At 41.9% G+C, this 24,080-nt stretch overlaps 1 protein-coding gene across 1 annotated transcript in view; it reads left to right on the plus strand.

Annotated features, from left to right (window-relative positions):
* Positions 1-24,080, plus strand: part of Ehbp1 (EH domain binding protein 1) — a 255,761-nt gene that overhangs the window by 160,920 nt on the left and 70,761 nt on the right. Inside the window, 4 exon segments of the mRNA XM_032916220.1 lie at positions 5,028-5,206; positions 5,786-5,834; positions 9,776-10,660; positions 16,301-16,444. Coding sequence (XP_032772111.1) covers positions 5,028-5,206; positions 5,786-5,834; positions 9,776-10,660; positions 16,301-16,444 — 1,257 coding nt within the window.

The following is a 24,080-nucleotide window of genomic DNA, read 5'->3' on the forward strand; positions in this document are numbered from 1 at the left end:
TTACCAAATGCTAAACCTGATCTAGCCAATGTTCCTTGAGCAGGATTTGCAATAACTGAGGACCGTCTCCAAGAATGCTAATGCGAAGGCCAGAGCACCCCTCAGCTTCAGCAGTAATGGTAGATACCTTCCTGAACAGAGCTCTATTAGTTCTTATTCTCATTCTAGTCCAAAACCTCGAAGTCTAATGGGCTTTTCCAGCAACTCCTGAGCTTCAGTTTGTTTTGAATAGTTGCCTTTGGGTTGTTGGTTTGTTTCCGTAGTGCTGGTTTCAAGAAATGCACATTGTCTACTGAGGTCCTAGAGCCACGTTGCCTTTGAGTGTGAGATGTATATTGAGAGCAGTCTCAGTTGCTATGGAGATACTCCATACATCAGGTTATCATATTACCAGGCTGCTACAATGCAGCATGAGGACCACATGTCACCTGCATCGTCACCTCACCTGTCAACAGGTGTAGCTGCATCTACTCCCACCTGTGTAGCCTGAGTTTCCTTAATGTGTTTTGAAATCAGCCACTGCTCTCTCACAGGTCTTGTGAGGTGTATGTAGAGTTTGTGTTTGATACTTTGATACTCAGCATTATTCTTTGAGCACTGTAAGATGCTCTAGAGAATATAGTGTAATCCAAGAAAATTTCCGCGTCTCACGTCGGAGACACACAAAACTGAAAGAACATTGAAAAGGGCTCCTGCGGACTGATTGGGAATTAAGATGAGATTTTGTACAGGTGTCAGTTAAATTGGGTCTCGAAAGAAGAATGTGGTGTTGTCACAGTTGAACGTGTGGCAGAAGTGATGCCCTGTGTGGACACTCTGGAGATGGGGAAGCCAGGATTTCTGCAGAGAGCATATGCTGAGTCATGACTGCTGAGTCATGCTCGTAAACATGTGTAGCAGGATTTGGGGTTTAGTGTTCAGAAATGTTGCTGGTTTTTATGTGTTGAGAACCAGCAAAGACACTAGATGTGTTGTAAAAAAACAGCATGCTCTGATAATGGGTGAGGAAAGGGAGAATTTGCAAAAGGAGGTAGACTATAAAATTATGAAAAGAATACAGCCATAACATGGATATATATAAATTCCATGAATTAACTAGTGAGTAAGTGATATATAAAAGAAGAATTTAAAAATGATTCCGAGGTTGCAATCCATACCGTTGGTATAATAACGGTATCATTTTTCAAACAAAATAAAAATAATCAGGTTATAAGAAAAATCATGATTTTAAACATCCTGAATTAAAATTTTATATGGCAGGAAGGACAGCCAGCTGGAAATGTCATCTTGAGAGAGTTGGAACCATGTTTGTGTCTGGGAATCGTCTGTGTGGAAGTGAGAGCTGGAATCCTGAGCTTGGGAGGAGGAACCATCCAGAGAAATACCTAAGGGGATGTGTGGCTGTGGCCATGGATGAAGGCGGTCGCAGGAGAAGGAGAAACTAGAGACAGGCATAGCGCAGAAAGATGTGGAACTACAGTTTCTCATAGCTGCTAAAGTTTAGGGAATTTACAGCGAATTATTTAGGTTAGCTGAGTGAAACGCTGTTGCTAGTGAGAGGAAGAATAGTTCCGAGACCTTGTTTTTAACAGTAATCTGCTAGATTGCTTCATTAAAATTATATTTGCAGGTTTTTTCTTTGCTTCTTAAGAGACTAAGTCCCTCTCTGTCATCCTGGCTGTCCTGGAACACACTTTGTACAGTTGAATTCTTGAACTCAGAGAGCCACCTGCCCCTGCCTTCCTCCCAGCCTCTGCGTGCTGGGATTAAAGGTGTGCACCACCATCCTGCCCTTCAGGTCTGCATTTGGGGGTAGGTTTTAGTGTCTTGTTTCCTTTGGGAAGCGTAGTCATTTATAGCTTGTTTCATACATAGAATATCAAGATACAAATATTATTTATTTGTTAAAGCTGTGTTTAGAAAAGATTTTAAAGTATCGCTTCATTTTCATGGCTTTTGAAATTAGAAAAGAGCCTCACAAAACGAAAGTGGGTTTTCTGTGCCGATGGATGATTCATGGTTGATAGTGTGGTGTGGACACTGCCTGGTGACAACATGGGGCTGATGATGTGTGCTGTGGGGATGCATGGCAGACGGTGCTGGTAATGCATGGTGACATATAGTGCTGATGATGCAGGTGACATTTGGTCCTGATGTTGCAGGGTAGCAGCCTGATAAACTGTGGTTGTCACTTACTGGCCTACCGTATATTAAGTGTTTCGTTTCACCTAACAGCATTTACTGGTTATTTACTATGTATTGGGAATTAATCTGGATACCTAAAATAGGTTAGCAAATACAGTAAACTGAGTCTTGACTTAACAGAGTTCTTTTGTAGTACAGACAGACAGACAATAGCAAGTAAGTATAACATAAACACACCGACCACAGAAGGATAGAGGTTGTAGGGAAATAGAGCAGGGTAGGAGGAGTCAGGAGTGCAGGGTAGGAGGAGTCAGGAGTGCAGGGTAGGAGGAGTCAGGAGTGCAGGGTAGGAGGAGTCAGGAGTGCAGGGTAGGAGGAGTCAGGAGTGCAGGGTAGGAGGAGTCAGGAGTGCAGGGTAGGAGGAGTCAGGAGTACAGGGTAGGAGGAGTCAGGAGTGCAGGGTAGGAGGAGTCAGGAGTGCAGGGTAGGAGGGGTGAGGAGTTCAGGGTAGGAGGAGTCAGGAGTGCAGGGTAGGAGGAGTCAGGAGTGCTGTGTTGGAGTGGATGATGGCCTGGGGTTGTATCATTATGACAATGCCAGACTGTGAGAAGTTGAATTGAAGGTTTGAATATCTGAGAGCACCAGGCAAATGGGATAATATCTGCAAAGGTCGGATGTGGCTGAAGTAAGGAGCAATCAAAGATGAGCATCACTGAAGGTGAACAAGGGAAGAGTGTTAGACAAGAGGGAGCGAGGAGGAGGTCTTGCTACTCCGCTACTGTACATCTGTGTTTGCCTGTTCATAGCTACCATTGCAGTTCCTCTGCAGATAAAGAAACTAGAGCACGGTCCAGTGACCTACCTCATGGCTATAACAAGAAGTGACTTGTCATCTGGCTGCACATCGACATTTCCAAAATGATGCAGTAATTCTGTCTGACCCTCTACAGAATATTAGATGCAAGGACAACGGCTTGGTGATCCACTCAGTAGAGCTGCTGTTTCTGCAAACTGCTTGTTATTTTACCAATTTTCTCAAATTCATACGACTCCTTTTTATGGAAAATGGATTGTTCTTTCTAACACAGGCTTCTGGTCAGAACAAAACCAAATTTTAGCTTAGCTTGTCTAGCCGCCTTATATTAGACCTTTTTAGGGATAGGGATATATATATATATATATATATATATATATATATATATGTTTCAAATGAGTTGTTAAAATTATAATTGCAGATTTATCTACCTGACATATAACCTATTCTCAGATTCTTCTATGCTCTAACAATTTTATATAGAAAATATTGTTAACAGGTAATTATTTGAATGTTAGGAAAATAAATAATAGAGAATTTAGAAAATGTGCCTAATTTATGGATTCCCAAGTTCATTGCACTCCAAGTCAATCTGAATCAGTCTAAGTGACCAGAGGTATTCAAGGTCACTATGGACCATTTACTTCATGTTTACATGTCAGGATGAGAGTTAAATGTATTATTTAAAGTAAATGTCTTATATTTGGAAATCAGTTTTATATACTTTTTTACATTAGATCGAATTAATCCAAATTTGTTTATTTATTACACTTTGATATATGTTCTCTCCTTCTGCCTTGTGGGTCCCAGGAATTGAACTTGGGTCAGAAAACTTGGCAGCACAGGCCTTATGCACTGAGCTCTTTCACCAGCCCTGAATATGTTGGTGTTTACAGTTAGTGAAGTAACTGTTTAGAGGTGCTTTGTAGAGGTGATTGCTTAAAGAACACGGCCTTGCCAGGTTGTGATTATTTATATAATGCCTCGTTAATCTGACAGTAGAGATAAGAAATTACATATTTGGTGATTCCTAGTTGAGTGTTCCTTTAGTATGTGGCACTGACCTGCTATTGTGAGTGGGACACCACACGTCTGTCTTACGTAGGCATCATTGTGAGAATGGAGGATCATTGGTTAGATTTAAATGATGATGGGATTCTCCCACCTTACTCTCCAAGGCTCTTTTGTTTTCATGACTGAAATCTTGATTAAAAGAATTAAGTCTACAAATATTAGTTTTCAGTTGTATCAACTGTCATAATTGTCATAAAACATTGTAGTTATTCAGTAAAAACAAATGGCCTGATTTTGAGAGTAATCAAACTTCAACATTAAAACCCTACTATACAGTTACCTCGTAGTTCTGTTACCATAGTTATCCTTGAAGCATGTGGGCAAAGGGGTGTGTACCTAAGATTTAAACACATGCAATGGACTCTACTATTCAAAGGTCGCCTCAAAAATAATTAGGAGACATTTCGAGTATATCCAAAGTATATTAAGGTGTCCACTGCTAATAATTAAAACTATATTGTTGTCAAATGTGCATAGGAAGAATTTTGAATATGACTACCATTGGGCTGTGCGGTGTTCTACACTCACTGTGACTGATCTCCCCCAGGTTATCTCTCAGTCCCTGAAAGTAGTTACACAGGGCCCAGTGCATGCTGCAGTCGGACAGCACTGCGTTCTATCCAGTCCTGTTTATGACTGCATCTGGGAAACCTCCTTTAGTATGTCAGTTACGCAGATGTTTAGCCTTAAGTATTCAAAAACTTTAACATGGTGTTTCCATCAACCATACTCATGACTTCTTCTTCCCAAAAGTTTAAAGTGTTGCTTATCTACTTGTCAGGCAGGCGCCATGGGCAAAAAGAAGATAATAACGTTAAGATTTATGTCTCCTTCTCAGAGGCAACCGTTGTCATGGATTGACAGTGTTGAAGGACCAAACTGACATCAAAGGTTTCAAATGATTTAGCTAGGTCAATTAATGTTAATTTTTATCTTCCATTAGGTTCTTTTAGTGTCCCCTTCCCACCCTGTTTCTTTCTTTCTTATGTTCTAGCCAAGCCCGATACCAAGTCCTGTTCTGGGGCAAAAGCCAAATGCTAGTCAGTCGCTGCTTGCCTGGTGCAAAGAAGTGACAAAAAACTACCGGGGTGTGAAAATCACCAACTTTACCACATCGTGGAGGAATGGCTTATCTTTTTGTGCAATCTTACACCACTTCAGACCAGACTTAATGTAAGTAGAAGTATCATAAATATTTGTAAGTACCTGGCATTCTTAGAGGAACACAGAATAATTTCTTAGCGTGTATTCTAAATACTTGACTTTGTTTTTGAGCTACAGAACTTGCCTTTTTTGAGAGAAGTATATGCCAGGATAACAACCTTTTTCTCAATACCTGAGTAGTTTTTTTCCTTTAAAAAATGATTTTTCTCTTTCATTTTATTAAAAACTGACTTTATTATGAAATTTTTATTAGTGTTCAAATAAGAGACAGATGGCCCTGCATGCCATTGTATATTGGTAATAAGGGATTATCGGACGGTAAATGTTGTCAAAGCTTGTCTCTCTTACTTGCTTTAGCTTCGCTTTTAGATGGAAAATTTCAGGCAATAAAGCTTGTAATCACCTTTTGTTTGTTTGCTTGCTTGTTTCCTGAATTTTATACACTATTAGTTTTATTTATTGAGCTGCTGTGAAATTACTACTTGCCCTTTGATATTATTGAATATCATTTTTAGATTCAGTTTATTTTATAAAAGTGTATTTTTATCAAGTATTATATATACCTACTGTGCCTTTTTTCCCCCTCAGCGACTACAAGTCTCTGAACCCTCAAGACATCAAAGAAAACAACAAAAAGGTAAGAGATGCTAGGGAGGAGCTAAGTTTCGATTTTGGCTTCACTGCAAGTTTTATTAATTTGAGAAAGGCAGCGGTGTTGGGTGAGTTCGTAACCGTAGCATGCAAGGGGAGACTGCTGCACGCAGCTTAAATGGGTGCACAGTTCACCCTGGCTGGCCTGGACTTTAGAGAGCATAAATGCAAGGCAGACATGAGGGTGTGCGTGCCATCATTAGCTGTTGAGCACTTCTTAAGCCATATTGCTTTCAGTGCAACATTTAGCCTTTGAACAATATACCCCAAGCTTTCGTGACTGTTACGTAACTTTAGCAAAGTATTTTAGAGGATGAAAGCAGGAATCTATGGGGTAAGCAACAGAAGAATACACAGGCTTGTGAACACAGAGCGATGATGAACAACACTGTTTTTACTCTCTCGTGAAAATGTATTTCCATACATGACTGTATGCTTCATCAGCACTTCCCAACCTGCATATGAGGATAGTGAGCTCGTAGGTTTCAGAGCAGCCACATAGGGAGGACCTGGCCTCATGGGCCGGTGACCGTGGCTAGCGCTGGTGGATGTGTTTATCTTACAGGTGCATAGTAGACATGATTTTCAATATGCAAAGAAAGCAGCATCAGGCTCTGCTCACAGTGCACTCTCGGTGTTGGTACTGAATTGAGTTTCCCAACTGAAAAAGCAGTGTTATTGTTGTCTCAGAAGAGGCATGGTTAACTGTAGACTTTATCTATAAGTGTATGGATGAAGTAGATGGAATTCAGCAAGTTCTTGAACACAGTTGAAGGAAAACATATTTTGTATAATACGTTGTGTCACAATTCTGTAACTAAACTCCCATATTGCCTTTTGTTGTGAACCTTCATATCTTACTCCAATTGTTGCACATCTCTACAAATGACAGTTTAAACTCCTTCAGATTATTAATTATTGACTGGATATGAATGCACACGCCTGTTTTCCAAGCACATGGGACATGAAGGCAGGAAGATTAGTTCAAGGTCGTTCGTCAGCCCGGGCTACATGAGATTGTGTGCATGTGTCTATATTCACACTTACACACACACGCACACACACACACACACACACACACACACATTAATTAATATGTCCATTAAAACATGTTTCCCAAAGTTCGGTTTTTTAATAGTTGTAATTTTAGTGTAACAGCCTCTTTCTACTACTGTGTGCGCTGTAGCTGTAAAATATTACTCTCGGGAGGGAATCCAATGACAGAGGAGCTCAGAGAACAAGGTGGTAAATAATCTTGGTAGAGATTTAATTAAGAATTTAAATCAAAGCTATTTTTCTTCCTTCATGTGAGTTGTAGAGTTATAGTACATTTAAAAGTCAGTCTCTCTCTCTCTCTCTCTCTCTCTCTCTCTCTCTCTCTCTCTCTCTCCTACCTGAAAGGAGGGGTAATCTTTGAAAATTAGCACCCATTCCTCACAGAGATTACCTTTTAGGAGCTAGGGATTAGCTGAGTGAAAGAACTTGAAGGCTGTGTTCAGTCCCCAACACTTCTTAGAGGAAGGGACTAGAAAATTACATTTTCCATAATTTTAGAAAGCCCATGTTCATCAAGTGAAATGCCTTTTTTCTCATTTATTACACTATATCCATAGAGGTGGCATTTCCTTGTCCTCGTTTCCTTGTATTTGACTGAAGTAACAAGCAAGTATAAATGCAGATATCAGCATTATGAGATGAACTGCTGGTTTCCTGTTGGTTGTATCACGCCTGTGAGGCAGGAAAACGCTAGAGCTGGGATGGCCTGAGCAACATGGCAAGGCCTGGCCAACTGGAGGATGACTACTCTAAGTAGAGCTTTCCTTCGTTGTTCTGAATTAAATAGAGAATCACATTAAGGCTTAAGTAACATGGACTTAACTACATAGATGGAAAACGACATCTGGTTTTCTAACTGCTGCATAGGGAAGAGTGATCCATTTGCACGGCTTCTTGAAACTAGTGATACGGCTAAAGAAGTGTTCAGTCAGCATGGCTCAGCACTGGTTCAACCCCCACATGTCAGACAGACCCCCGTGGCGGATGACCTTGGGTTTTAGCAGGGCGTTAGCACTGACTCCAGTGCATGTCAGCGCACATAGTGCAGTGTTTCTTCACGTCTGCACTGAGCAGCGTGGTTGCCACCGTAGATTATCTCCTGGTTTACAGGGCTCCGTCTCCCTGAGAACCCTTATCTCCTGGTTTACAGGGCTCCGTCTCCCTGAGAACCCTTTGTGCTGTCATGTGCTCTAACGTATCCAGGAAACAAAATCTTCCCCTCACGTTCTACTTCTACTTGTAATTTGATGGTCAGTGACTCTTCCTTAATTTCGTTAACATTTCGGAATAAATAAGATAATTTTCTTTGAAAAAACACTTGGGTGATGAGGTGACCCCTAGTAAAGGTGCCTGCTGCCAGCCGCCTAGATACACACAGCACCCACACAGCAGCTGTGCACCCTCCCACCCCACCTCCATACACACACAAATAATATTTATTTTATATACATACATGTATTTTTAAACAAACACTCCCCCCTCTTCATGTACAATCATACTACATGATTAATGGCGGCAGAAGTTAACCTGTATACATGACAAAAATTTTACCTCCTATTATAAGAAACCTGGTTTGTTTTAAAGCACAATTAGCATGCATAAACTGAATGGCTAGTGAAGCAAAACACCAGCAGGACTTTCGTCACAAGGGAGCAAATCAATTTTTGCAGGTCTGTAAAAAGAACTCAACACAAAAGGTGTTTCCCCGTGGCACCCGCTCCTAACCAGTGTGTCAGCATCTTAGGTGATTAGGAAATGCTTAGACCACCGCCGTGCATTTCCTGATGGGCTGCTATTGACGTCTGTCCGTCAAGCAGTCACGACACACAAGGAAGAAAATGACTTTAATTTCCCTAAAACATGTAAAAGAACGGACAAGTCTATACGTGCACACCAACTGAGCCACCTGTCCAGCAGATATTTTGAAAAACCTGTATTATAAAGTATCATTCCGTGGAAATTGAGTAGGTCTTAATAGCACAATTTATTTTTCATTTTCTTTCTTCACATGTTAAAGCTACAGGAAGACTACCGATTAAATTCAAAGGCAGAAATTTACTATAAAAGCACAGAAGTTCTTTTGATTAAATAACTTCCTAACATTTCTTTTTAGACAAACATTAAATTGTCCTCCTAAATGCAAGTTGTTGTCAAGAGTAGAGATTTTTAACATCTAAATGCAGTCGTGTATCCGTAAAGCCCTGCCTTTCTGGGACTCTGAGTGCTTCCTAGTGACACAGCGCTGTCTCAGGGGTTAGTTCAGGACAGTAGTAATTAATTGTAAATTGAGAAACGCTCTGGTTCTTCAAAACTAGAAAAACCTGATGTGCCACCGTCGTTTAAAGGCTAACAAAGTAATACAGTGCGACCTCACAGCCTCTGCTGCCTTGCCGTATCCAAGACAGTCCATCCTCGTTATGAAAATCAACCCCAAGTCATATTAAAAATGTTTCTGTGCCTCTAAGATGAGAAAATCTTTGCTTGCCTTTTGTACCCCACAGTACAGACTTAGTTCTTTGGGCTGGGCTAGCAGTGCTTCTTCACTGTAATTACGTGACCATGGAAGAGGCAGACAGGGATGGGAACACAGGAGAGGAGTTAGTCCAATCCTTATCTTAAAGAATCCTCTAAGATTCTTGTTGAACTCACATTCTTGCTTGTTTTGTGCTTGTAGATGACTATGTTATGCAGTAAGGTTTTCTTTTCCTCCTTTTTAATCGTTTTTTTCTTGAAATTTTATTCTTTTTTGTGGTATAGTGTCAGTAATTTTATGTGTTCTACAGTAACAAAAAGCTTTAAGATTTTGCTCTCTTTAAAATAGATGACCAGGCTGTTCAGTTTATTGTTTGTTTGTCCTGCTTCCCTTTGAAGGCTTACGATGGATTTGCCAGCATTGGAATTTCCCGCTTACTGGAACCTTCTGACATGGTGTTATTAGCAATCCCGGACAAACTGACGGTTATGACTTACCTCTATCAAATAAGGGCACATTTTAGCGGTCAAGAACTGAACGTGGTTCAGATAGAAGAAAACAGCAGTAAGAGCACCTATAAAGTTGGCAATTATGAAACAGACACGAACAGTTCTGTGGATCAAGAGAAATTCTACGCGGAGCTCAGCGATCTGAAGCCTGCATCGCAGCAGCCTGCCAGTGGGGCCGTGGACCTCCTGTCGCAGGATGACTCTGTGTTTGTTACTGACAGTGGGGTGGGGGAGTCAGAAAGTGAGCGCCAGACTCCAGATGACCACCTTAGTCCAAGCACGGCTTCCCCTTACTGCCGCAGGACTAAAAGTGACACGGAGCCGCAAAAGTCCCAGCAGAGCTCCGGGAGGACGTCAGGGTCCGATGACCCTGGGTTAAGTTCTAGTACTGATTCAGCTCAAGCACTGATTTTGTTAGGCAAGAAGAGACTACCAAAAGCTGAGGACTTAGAATTAAGGGACTTATATGTCAGTGGCAAAAAGAAGGATGTGTCTCCACCCTCAACCTATGAGCAAAAGCTTCAGCCTGTAAATCCCAGGAGTGACGTGGAACAAGAGAAAATAGAGAATTCCAGATCTTTGGAATGCAGATTGGACGGCGAACTGGCTATCCAAAAGCCAAGGTTATCCCCCCCTTCCAAACTGGGATATTCATATAACAGAGACACAGACTTCACAAACAAACCGTGTGCTTCTCTGAGGCAGATAGAGTCTGACCCAGATGCAGACAAGAGCACTTTAAATCATGCAGACCACGCCAGTAAACCAGTCCAGGTAAGTGGGCCGCAGTGCTAGGTAGGTGTCTAATGAGTGGTTATGCTTTTTATTCATTCTGTTAGAACACTTGAAGATGTCGTACGTGAATAGAAGCAAAGTCTTACTTATCATAAAGATACATGAGATCTATACCTGCGGTGTGTTTAAAGTTTGAAATGCAGTGTTGTAAGCCCAACTTCAAGGTTGAAGGATGAGGAATGTCAGCTTTCAAATCAAACCATCATTACGAGGGATGGAGAAATGGCTCGTCAGTTAAGAGCATTTACCTCTCTCCCAGAGGACCGGCACCTACTCGTACGTAGTGTGCGTGGTGGCTCACAGCCACCTGTAACTCTGGTCCCAGGGAGTCCTACACCTTTCTCTGGCTTCCGCAGAGACATTGCATTTATGTTATATGCATATACTCATACACTGACAGACAGACAGACAGACATGCCATTACTTATAATGCTCATTTTGACTGTCAAAGGAGCTTAAGATGGCACATGTAGCCCCTTCTCAGGACTCTGATGCAGGAGGACATGGATTCAAAGTCCTGCCTTGGCTGTAGAGAGCCCTGTCTCAAATAGAAGACCAAGGATGTTTTAGTGCCGTATTCAATGTGAGCATAATTCTAAATTGTCTATGCCAAATTGTGGACTTTCCATTCAGAATAGTGACCTTAAATATTTTAGTTGCAATAGAAATGGCAGTCAGCTATGTTGTTCCTTAGTTCTTATTTTTACTGCCTCCAAGGCATTCTGAGGCAGGAAGATCTGGAGCTCGATGCCCTCCTGGGCTAGAGAGCAAATTCCAGGCTAGTGTGAGCTAAGTAATGAGACCCTGCTTTGAACAAACCAAAAGAGACATTCTAGTAACACCTGTATTTCTTCCCACGAGGGACTATAACAAACATCATGTTGAACTCTTACCCTTGAAATTTCTAGTGTTGATTCTCTGGTACTGTCAGTTATAAGGGGTGTGTGTGTGTGTGTGTGTGTGTGTGTGTGTGTGTGTGTGTGTGTGTGTGTGATTGTTTTTAAGTAGAACAACAAAAACTGCCAATAAAATTATGACACCCTCTTTTCCTTTTTAATTTTCATTTTGTGTACAGTGTGTATATGCATGTGTGGGTGTCTTTACTTGTGTTAGTGAGGATGTGAACTTGGGGCTCAACTCCTCTGGGCCGACAGGCCAGTGAGCTACAGGATTAGCCTGTCAGTCACCTGGGCCCTCACAGACAGGCACAGGTTTCCCATAGATGCTAAGATGCTGCTGGGTCTGACTGGGTGCTCGGTCAGTAAAGTGGCCGACTCAGCCACCCCCGACCAACACACTCTTTGTATTAGGAATTTTCCCCTTACATTTATTGCAGGCCCCCTTTGAGAGATGAGCTAGATCTTCATCTCTCAGCCCACCCCTTCTTCCCGTCTCTTTTAGGCAGAGACTTGTGTACCTCAGACTGTCCTCCAGCTCACTACACAGATCCTCCTATTTGCTTCCTGAGTGCCAGGATCAGAGCCATGAGCCACTGTCTCCAGTGTGTGTGGTGATGGGTATTAAGACAGGCTTCAGGCATGGAAGGCAAGCATTCTACCAGCTACATTCAGAACATTTACATGGTCACTTAAAAAGAGAATTTTTAAGCAAACTACACTAAACGAGACTTTTTTTTTCTTTTTTCTTTTTTTTTTCCGGAGCTGGGGACCGAACTCAGGGCCTTGAGCTTGCTAGGCAAGCGCTCTACCACTGAGCTAAATCCCCAACCCCTAAATGAGACTTTTTTAACCTTTATAAACCAACTCTTTTGAGTCACTCTGGTTTGAAATTGTTGATAGTGCTTCCAACCCCCAGAATAGTCTCTGTCCACTAACACATGGCCGTTCTGAAGTGGGCCTCAGCCTTTGAATGCAGCTCAGAACAGGAGGTCTGGCCCAGTGAGCTGGAGGCCCTGGGGTCAGTCTCTAGTGTTGGAAAACCAACCAGCCATCAACTGGGGAGCACAGAAGCTCTTCAGAGCCCTTCGCAGTGACACCCAAAGGCAAACCAAGCTCACTCTGTGATTCCGATAGTACCCAGACCGAAGACAAGCATTGGGAAACCCCGCTGCTCTTGTTAAGTTTGTCATTGTAGGTCACACTCATGCATACACACACACACACACACACACACACACACACACACACACACACTCATAGACGTGAGCATAGACCACTTCAGGAATTAGTTCTCTCCAGCGAGGGGCTTCAGGCTCAATTCGGGTCATGGGGCTTAAAAGCAGGTAATTTTATTAATGAGCCTTCTTGAAGGCCTTCTGTTGCTTTTTTTTCATAATGAAATGGAAAATGCCAGTTTTTATTTGCTGAATGACAGCTGCAGAATTTGATGAACCTTAGTTCTACCCAACACAGATTATTCTTATGAACTATATTTTGAAGCAAATGTATTTAAAGATAGAAATTGATCAACCATTAAAATAGAAGTAATCTAAGAACATGAATTCTCATTTTGAATTTCCCCCCATTAATTAGCAGTGTGATCTATTAACTGGCATTTTAAACCATCAGTTTTCAACAGAGGTTAAATGAACTAATATCTGTTAACCCGTTTAATTCTAAAATTTAATTCTCCTAAGAGGCCATCTGCACAGTCCGTGTGCTACACATAATGGTGAGAGCATTGTGTGCTGTTCGTTGGCCCTGCCTTGTACTCACTGGAAAAGCCAGGTGTGTTAGCTAGTTCATGCCTGTAGCCCCTCGCTCGCTAAGGAGGCAGCGGAAGGAGGTGCTGCCATGAGCTCCCAGCTAGCCTGAGCTACACAAGACCATGATGAAGAAAGGAAGGAACAACAGAAGGAATTCTGCTCAGGATAAAGGGAATGATGTAATGGTCTGTCAAATCTTCCAGAAGAGGATGTTATGTCAGAATTTGTTGATGATTATTCTTTCTTAGTACTTAGTAAGCTAGCATGAGTCGTGTGAGTGCTAGCTCACAGGAGCTACCACAACTTACTATGGACTTACAGACACACCACTTCCGTCTCTAGTGCATATGATGACAATCATGTAGCTTTCCTGTGTCTTCTGTAAACTGTCCATTCCATGGGAAGGTAGGGCTCACCAAGTTGCTTGCAGTTCTGTGATAAACTTGAAAGCTATCCTAACTCTGACACCCTCCACCCTCTCCTTACGTTCAGATGCCTCTTTGGCTTTGATCATAACAGCACTGAAACCCCGTAGCTCACGTGTACAGCAGTCAGGCGGCTGAAGGGCATTTTAGCAGTGAGTCTCAAGTTCCCTTGCAATGTTTATGTTGGGGCTGAGGAGGAAGCGTGAACTCTTGAGTCCGGATTCACACGGCTCACAAGCTGAGTGAGAGTGTGTGTCTGTCGCCCTGTGCCTACAGGGAAGGCAGGCAAACCCCGAGGCTGAGGGACTCCCGGCCTGGGGCACCCATCATGACCTCTGGCCTCCACATGTGTACACACACACACGCACACACACACACACACGCACACGCACACGCACACACGCACGCACACACGCACACACACACACACACGCACACACGCACACACACACACACACACACACACACACACACACTATTTTTTAGCCAGGCTCAGAAGCTGAGTCAGGAGAATTAGTTGAACGCTTTTGTGGGGGAAGAAAGCTAGATGGGTGGCGTGTGTCTCTGTCAATCACAGGTTCTCTGGACAAGACTCTACCTCAAAATAGAATTTAATATGGCTGGGAGGTAGCTCAGTGGTCCCAAGTTCCACCCCGTGTACCCACCAAACCCAGTGTGTTATTCCCTTCAGAAATTTTACCTAAGAAAATGATTCAAGTATGTATCAAGATGTTCATAAAAGCATTTATGACAGGGAAAAACTTACTAACACCCTATATGTCGGGTAAAATGAGGTATTGGGTATCTGTATAGTAGATCGCATGGCATCCTGTTAAGAATCATTTTTCCAGGAGAAGTACTTGAGGTAATCAGGAAATATTCCCTTGCAATGAAGTATGAAGTGAAGAAGTGATGAGGGCAGTGCAAGCACAGTACAGAAGGCTGGCACAGCTACACAGTAATGATCTCTCGGTGCCATAACTACTAACTTACTGTTACTTTACTTGCATTTGTTTTCTAAAATCCCTACAATAAATATGAAGTACATACATTTTGAATTAGAAACAAAGTGTTTATGTGCTTTTAAGACCAAAACACAACTTGCAGTGTTTACATGGCGGCGTGAAGTCATGGACTGTAGGATCCAGACCCAGTGGGGTCGTCCAGCAGGTCAGTTGTCTTATTGTAAGATAGGGAAATTGAGTTAAAATACAGTAATATGGGGCTGAAGATGTGACTCGGTGGTCGAGAGCACTCCTTGCTCTTCAGAAGGACGCAGGTTCAGTTCCCAGCACCCACATAACAGCTCACAACAGTCTGACTGTAGTTGCAGGGGATCTGACAACATCACATCAGTGTACATAAAATAAAAATAAATCATTTAGATGTGTATATAGTACTATTTAATCTTTATCTTGTCTGACTCTGCTAATGCTTTTGTATTCCTCTCTCACACTGCCATTGTACAAGCTGGTGTACTCTCATGCCCATTCACCCACGAGTACACAGACGTAGGGAGACCAAGTAATTCTAAAGTTCTTAAACTAATGCGAATGTCATGCTTCTGATTAATACCACTATTTAAGAACTGGCTTCCATTTCTGGCCAATATTCGTTCTCCAAAAACACATCATAAGATTACTCATTAACACATAATGGTTTTCAACTCTGCTAAGATTACTTTATTGTAAAGGGAATGATCAATGGAGAAGTTTTACGGGTTCTGATCACAGAGTATGACAGCAGTATTCGGTAATCCCAGAGCTCTGCTAATGGAAGCAAGTGACTCAGACCTGAAGGCTAACCTGGATTAGCTACAGAAAGAGTTCAAAACAAGCTCAGGCTACACAGTGAGCCTTTGACTACATACATACTGCATGTATGTATGCATGCATACATGCAAGCTTGGGATTTTCTGTAAATACTTGCAAAAGTTTAAAAGAATATTGCCACAGATATTTAAATGTGGGACAGTTTATTAAGTCAAGATAAACAGTTGTCAGTTCTATTAGACTATAAAAATAGAACTGAACTCTCTATTATTATATTTTTGATTGATGCTTACAAGAAGACCTGAATATATCATCTGATATTGACATGTCCCTTATGAGAATATGTTCACATAAAATCTAATGAGAGTTGCCCTGCTGGTATAAGCCATTGCCATGCAAACCTGATGACCCGAGTCTCATCCCCAGAATCCACAACGGAAGGAGAAAAACAACCCCTAAAGTTGCCCTCTTACATCCACACTATGCATCTGCACACCTTGCACCCATGCACACACTTGATGCACACACACACAATTAATAATAATAATAATAATAAGTAAGTTATACATGTATATTGAAGTTTCATCCAGTATTAGGGAATAGTTATGTTTTATTTTTGTCAAAATTTATATATCCATTCCACAGTTTCTTCTCAACATTCCTGTTACGAGGACTGTGCACCTAACTATTTTAATGTTACCTAACCTTTGACTGCGTTATGTGGTTTGGCTTCTAATTCTGTATCTTTGCTTTTAAGCACCGAATGTTGTCCAGACAAGAGGAGCTGAAAGAAAGAGCGAGAGTTCTGCTTGAGCAAGCAAGAAGAGATGCTGCTTTCAAGGCGGGGAGCAAGCACGGCGGCAGCACAGCCCCTGCGCTCTGCAGCAGGCAGCTAAATGATGTGAGGAGCACGGGTCACAGGAATCACACAGGGTTCTCAGTGGTCACAGTGGTGATGGGCGAAGGGGGGCAGTGGGACCAGCCACTCTCCATAGGCTGTAGGCTGTGGGTCCATGATCACTTACTCAGCTGACGGGTCCATTCAGTGGGACCAGCCACACCGTTAGCACTGCTAGCTGCCTCTGAGGAACAGTGTGGCTCTGGAATAGTCACTATATTCTGTAAATACCTGGTTTGTTCATTTACATCTTATGACTGACTATATTCTATTTAAGATATCTCTCCATAGGATTTTGTTAGAAGCAATAGTTTTTAACATCTTATTATCTGCAGTGTGTATTTTACATGACTCCATGGAGATATTCTCACTATTTCCCAGATAGCAAGACAGAAGCTGATAGGCATTCAGAGTTTTGTAAGGTATTCTGGTCAGTAAATGGTGACCAGGGATTTGAACCCTAACGTAAATCTCTGTCCTCATGTTGTCACGTTGTCTCCGTGTCTCAGTTCTGTACAGTGCTTTGTGGGTAATACTGAACATCCAACAGTAGACATCTTCCAGAACGGCACAGGGTGAAACTTCTCACTGAAAACTGCAATGACCTCACATAAAAATCAGATTCTATTTCAAGTCACGTGGATGCCAGATCATTGATCTCCAACCTAGGGTCATGTTTCTAAATTTTAGGTCTTCACGAAATAAGAAGATATAAAATAAGTTTACTTGGCCATTATTGTTAACAAAAACGAGAATAGAACATATGAAATTCACTATACTTGATGGATTTGTGTATAAGTGTGAAACTTTTTTTTAGTTCATTGATCCGTGTGCTTCCTGGACTTTAGTCACAAATATTTTTTAACTACATATCATGGTCACAAAAGTTTGAAAAATACTAAGTTGAAATGACGTAACGCCTCATGGTGTAATCCCAGTACTGAGGAAGAGGTAGAGACAAGAGGCTTATTTGCCAGTCTGGGCTACATACTGCAGAGAGACCCTTGTCTCAATTAAATAGAGACAGATGGATGGACGGACAGATGGACAAACAGACAGACAAGAAATAAAGAAAAACACTAATTTTGAGAACTGTTCTAAAGAAAAACATGTAGACTTTATATTATTTTTCTCGGTGCTTAATTATCTGTTATAACGTCAATGTATAGACCCTGTTATTTGCCAGACAGATTTGTTGTGTATCTGAAGCAAGTTTGTTTCTTTGTGAATATCGTGTTCTGGTGAGAAGAGAGATGGTGAAGTAACCACAGGGCATGAGAGCTGTGTGTCGTAGCAGAGATGAAGAGGGAGGCCCAGGACTCGAAAGCTGAGGCCTGAACTAAGCTTAGGCTGCTGCAGGAGCCACTCCAGGGATGAATCATGGCAGGAAAGGGTTTGTGTTGATACTGTATCCATGGAAATCTCTCAGGTACTAAACACTGAGCAATCAGTTTCTAATTATCTAGATATAATGTAGAAAATAAGTAAATTAAAAATATACTGATTACATTATCTGTCTACCCGCTCTGCCTTCCGAGTGCCGGGACTAAAGACATGTACCGTAATGACTGGCTTCATAGTCCTTACGTTGTGCTATGCAAAAACTAGACAAAATTTTATGTGCATCAACAAGGAATGAATAAACACATGATCCGTTCAGAGTAGAATGCAGTTTGAGCATCCCTAGTGTGAAAGCCCAAACTCCCAAATGCATCAAAACGCAAAGCGCACACCCCGCCCTAAGACGTGTGAGACTCGGCACATACTGCTTGGTGACACAGAGTGTCAGCTCCCGAGATCTGCAGGGACACAGCGGATAACAGATGTTCCCAGCACCTGTACCTGTGCTGTGCACACACATCTGGAACTGGGGCCCAGAAGCTGTTACTGAGCCAGAGGGGGACCAGCTTAGTGGTGGGCGAGCCAACTCCCAGGGATGGGAAGTAATAATGTGAAACTTCACTTGGTTGATATGTAAGTGTTGAAACTTATCAATATCTAGATGTGTTACTATGTAAAAAAGTACATAATGAATGAAAGCAGGCTAGGAAAGGAGGACACCCTGAAAGCTGCAGAGGAGGAAAGGAAGACACCGTGAAAGCTGCAGAGGAGCACTCATTCTAGTTTAATTTTACTGTAACAGAAACACTGCAGTAGAAGAAAACTGCATTAGGAAAGACACATCATCTTATTTTCTAAGTGTAATCTATAGGTCCAGTGCAGATCCTTGAAACTTCCTCATTTTCCTAACTGAAGCTCTATCCATGTTGACTAATGCCTTCCTATCCCCCTCTCTTTAGCTCCTGGCAGTAATTTCTACTCTTTGACATGATAGTGTTAACTTTTCAGTACCTCACGTAAGTGGAATCACCTAGTATTTCTGACTGGTGTCTGTTCACTCGCTTGAGATGGGATCCTGGTAGGTCCCTGACTGACACTGAACTTACTGTATAGACCAAGCTGGCCTTGAGCTCACAGACACCCTCCTGCCTCTACTGGGAGTGCTGTAATTACAGGTGATGTGCACCACCACGCCCGGCCCCATTTTCACACTTTGGGATTTCCGGATAGTCTGGGGTCGGTCTCTGCTCAGTTGTTAAGGCGTCTGCGTACTGTTAAAGCAGCCATACTGTTTCATTCTGCATCCACAGCGCTGCTAGTGTCTTCATTGTCTGTTGATCTGGTTTGGGGTTTTATTCAAACATGGTATGTTCTCCAGGGTGGCCTTGAACTCTTCATCTTCATGCCTCAGTCTGTGTGCTGAAATCACAGGCCTGCGACCACTCTGGCCTCAAGCTTCTGTTGTACAACAGTGGGAAGTGCTAGGTCTGTGGAGTTTTTATCTGAATTTTTCTCATGGTTACTGATACTGCTCTTTTCACTGGTATATTATTTTCTTTGGACAAGTAAACTACCCATTAGAGTTCTCTCAGATTTTTATTCAAATCAAAAGTTTGGGTTTTTTGTTCTTGTTTCTTGGTTTGTAGCTATTGATGCTCTATAGCTTGGACATTAACACCTTACTAAATCTGTGGTTTGCAGATATTTTCTCCTGTTCTATCCATGTCACCTTACATTCCTTTGCTTATATGCTTTACTGTGCCTTATGATTCAGTCTCCAAATCACTTTTACCATACTGTATTAGCCTGGATAGTCACACGGGGAGGAGAGAAGATGCAGACCCACGATTAAGTTGGAAGAATGAGTTCACTGTCTCAGAGCATGTGGCATAGAAGATGCTGTGGCAGTATCTCCTTTTCTCTGTTAAAAGTTCGGGTTCAGTTGAAAACGCTCTTCTCCTCTGTATTTCTCTGGTGCTCGTGTCTCAGGTGCCCAGGCCCACGACAATGGGCAGAGCAGTTTGCAGTCGGTGTGTCTCCAGGACTATTGCTAGTGTTCTGACACCCGATAGTGCGTAAGACGAAGAATGGAAAACATGCGGGTGTGTCCAGTTTCATAAATACGAAGCTTAGACCTGGCTGTTCCCTTTATATGAAACTTGATACAGGATTGACACATTTTCAAGGACAAAGTATATTTAAAAATTTGGTCATTTCCCCTTGTTTCTGAGAAGCTCTTATACAAAGGTGTGCTGTCCGTCAGCGCTCTCCGTGGCTTGGAAACCCTTACAGGAGGACACAGAAAGTGAAAGTGGGCTGTCCAGACAGGAAATAGGTTCTGTCTCTGGTTCTGTTTTGCTGTTTGTAAAAGTTTGAGATAAAAATTTCCCGCTTGACACTGAAATTGATAGGAAAGAGGGACAAGAGAGCCATGGCTGCCAGACCATTTCCAGCATGCCCTACAGAGTCAGCAACTCCATCTCAAAAGACTTTTGTTAAATAAAACAAGGTCTAATCCACCACCTTCAAATGTCTAGAGTTTTCTTCTGGTGAAACGATGTTTGTTGTTTTTACAACAACTTTACCTTTATTTGTAGAAGTCTTTCTCTTTTAAGACATTGCTGTCTACCTTACCCTGTGTATAATGTGTGGTAGTTACTAAAAGTCAGCTTGCTAGGCTGGAAGAACATGCGTGCTACTCACTTCATCCTCAGAGTATCTGAGGAGTCCCACGAGTTAGTCACTCACTCAGTAAATAGGTTGGTATCTAAGAATGGCCTTGAATCTTGGAGAAATAGATACTAAGCTTAAGGTCTTCAAGAGTTTACAGAAAACCTTTAATCTCAGCACTTGGGAGGTGGAGGCAAGTAGATCTCTGTTGGTTCAAGGGCAGCCTGGTCTACAGAGTGAGTTCAAGACAGCCAGAGGGAGACCCAGCTGAGAGTGGTCAGGTGTTGCTAAAGAACTTTGTGGAACTTTGTGTTGCCTAGGAGACCATTGGTTGAGACTCTGTAACAATGTACTTCCCTCTGTACTTTGTTCCTGTACAGCTGAGAGCCTTTCAGTGATGAGCATGAATAGAACTATAATTCTTACTGGAGTGCATAGCCCATGGGATAATGTCCCTGTGCTCTGCACAGATAAACCACTTATTTAGACTTTATCCGAGGTCTAGACTGAGGGTAAAGGTTTACTGGCAAGTCAAAGGGGTTAAAGCTAAGGACTAAAGGAAGCAAAGTTGTACTTTTTAGGATATTTAGGATTGTAAAATATAAAGAGAAAAGCATTTTAAATAGCAATTTGAAGACACAAAGCCTTAGAACCCTCTGGTTGCATCACCTTCCCTCAGAGAATAAATCCCAGCTCTTTTCTCAGTCCTCAAGGCCCCTACAGTCCTGCTCCTCTCCTGGCCTCATCTTCCGTCTGCAGTTTTCAGTGCAGCTTCACGTTGCATCTGGAGTTACTGCATTCTTGTGTTCTTGTGTCAAGCGTTTGCTATTTCTCCTTCCTGAGTCTCTTGCTACTGTCCTCTTCCGTATTTACGAGAAGCGCACTAGTCTACTCTGTTGAGCTCTGCACCACTTAAGCACAAGGACTCAGTGCCTAGTGCCCTGTGTTTGGTAAGTGTAATAGATAGTTGACAGTTAAAGCTGGAGTTTTAGCTAAAGATCGTTCCTTCCCTCTTTGTATTTGTACTTAGACCACAGAAGCCCTTGCAGTCCCCGTGGGTCTGCGGTGCTGGGGTCCTTGACATAGCTGTGCTGTGCTCATACCAGTCAGCTTCACTCAGGAAGTCATCCCTTCCCCCACACATCTGGCTTTTTCATGTTTGGGGACTTGTACTAGAATTCAGCTACCAAGTCTGCCCTGAATCCCAGCATTCTACTGGACATTTTCAGGGCTACTCAAGCTATGTGCTTCAAGTCTGGGGAGCAAATTCTAAGTCACGGAACACAGCCTGGTGGTTGTACCTGCCTGATTCCACATGAACAGACTAGTTCAGTTATTCTCAGGAGACAACGGGATGAGTAAACACCACTCAGGCTTTTTAGGAAGAAAACAACTAAGGAGGAAGCTTCTTTAAAAGACAAAGCAGGATTGAGGAGACACAAAGCAGGCCTTGCTTCTGCAGAGGACCCTGCTTCAGTTCCCAGAACCCTCAAGGAGCCCTCAACCATCTGTCATTCCAGTTTTAAGGGATCCAAATAACTCTTACAGACTCCGCAGCTGCTAGACTAGGCACACGACATGTTGCTATACATGTATACAGACAAAACCCTCATACTTACAACGTCTTTTTGTAAGTGTAAATTTTCTAAAATTTATTTTATACTTCATAAAATAAGTAACAGAAATGGATTCTAGCCCTCTTCTAAAGCAGACTTGGCGTTTCCTCCATTATTTAGTATCTCGGGACAATGACACCATTATACACAGTAGAAGACTAGCTCTCTCCTTAGCAGCTGGGAGAACCAGCCCGTAGCCTAGTCAGTCCTGGAAGGTTTGCAGTGTTTACCTTCAAATGTTTGCAGGATTGTTTGAACCGAAAGGAAACTGTATTTCATAAAAGATTTTAGTTTGATCAGTCCTTCAAGATTTACTAATTTTAAAAATACACTATTTTGTTGTACTGGACTTAGAAATAAACCCATGTGACTTATGAAGGAGAATGCAAACTCTTTTGCATGTTAAACCTTAATGATTCTTTTTATTTTAATTATGTGCTTGTGTGTGTGATCACGTGTATGTACTGTGGAGTCCAGAAGAGGGCATCTGATGCCCTGGAGTCAACCCACACCCCAAACTCCCCTCTCCTGCAAGAGCAGTGGGCACTCTACCCACTGAAGCGCCTCTCCGTCCCCCAACTTAAACCTTTGAAATGCATCTTGTCGTCATGAGGGTGGGTTAATCAGTCTTGTGCTTTCGATGTTAGTTGGAAAACTATTCATTTAAACAGAACTTGTTGTATATAGTAGATTTAAATTAGCTCAGTGACTATTTTCCAGATAATAAAAGATGGAATAATCATCCACTTGGTAAAAAAAAGAAATCATATCATTTTGTAAAAGCAGCTGGGGCAGCGATTAAGAGAATTCGTTGGTGTTGCTGAGAACCCAGGTTTGATCCCAGCACCCACACAGGAGCTCACATCCATTTCTAACCCCCTCCTGAAGAGCTGACGCCTTCTCTGACCTCCATGGGCTGCAGGCAAGTGTGCGGTGTACAGATGCAGGTAGAATAGTCATATCCATAAACTAAGATGAAATTAATCTAAATTTTTTATCATTTTCATAAAAACATGAATAGCCTTTTTGTAATTTTTATGTATAGCCACGCATATAGATATAAGTATAATATATAAATGTTATACTTAGTAACCTCTGTTGATCAAAGTTTTAAAATTAAATTCATATGAAAACTTATTTTTCTTAATTGCACTTGTTATTATCTCTACTAGGGAGAGATAGATTAACACTATTCTGTAATTTAAATGATTAAGGGCATGATTTTCAGTTTCTATAAAAAGAAATCTAAAACCTTTAAAAAAAAGAGTATTTTATCTTTAGAGATATTTTATTCTCCATTTGAACTAGAATATGCCTAGGGCACCAAGATGAAAATATCTTTTGTATTTTACTTCAACACAGTCATCAAAAGCTCAACTGTACATAATCCATTTCAGAGCCGCAAGACACATTAGGCGATGTCTAATCTTTCTACAGTTGTGCTTTAGTGAAGACCAGTGATGTGCTCCTGGGTCCCACATAAATATCTGTACAAGGTGGCGGTTTTCATTCTCTGTGATTTAAATAATACCTTATCTGTCCTGTCTAAATATAAGTTGGTTTGAAGTCTGCATTTCTAACAATAGTTACTAGAATTCTTAGAAAACATATTGTTAGCCTGCTGGCGTATCTCTAGGGTCACACAAAACCCAGCATTGTTGAGGGGGAAACCCCTAAGCACCTTTCCTATTGTGTCCCCATAAACCCCTAGATGCAAAAATCCTATTTGCTCAAGAATATCATGAGCATATAAAGCTAGACCTAGATGTCTCAGTATCGGGGACACTCTTTATTGCCACTGTTAATGACCACGGGCGTTTCCCTCGTGGCTGTTCAGTGCTGTGTTGATATCCCAGGATGATAACACTGTTGCTAAGACATATTTCATACCACCTATCCTGTCCCTGCTCAGCATGCACCAGAGTAGAGTTTAAATCTTCATTCATTTCATTCCTTAATGTTTCCTTTGTTCTCCTTATCGTGTTCTGCCTTTCCCAAGGATCTATGCTTGG

Source organism: Rattus rattus, chromosome 11, assembly GCF_011064425.1.
Source record: "Rattus rattus isolate New Zealand chromosome 11, Rrattus_CSIRO_v1, whole genome shotgun sequence".
Classification (NCBI taxonomy): domain Eukaryota; kingdom Metazoa; phylum Chordata; class Mammalia; order Rodentia; family Muridae; genus Rattus; species Rattus rattus.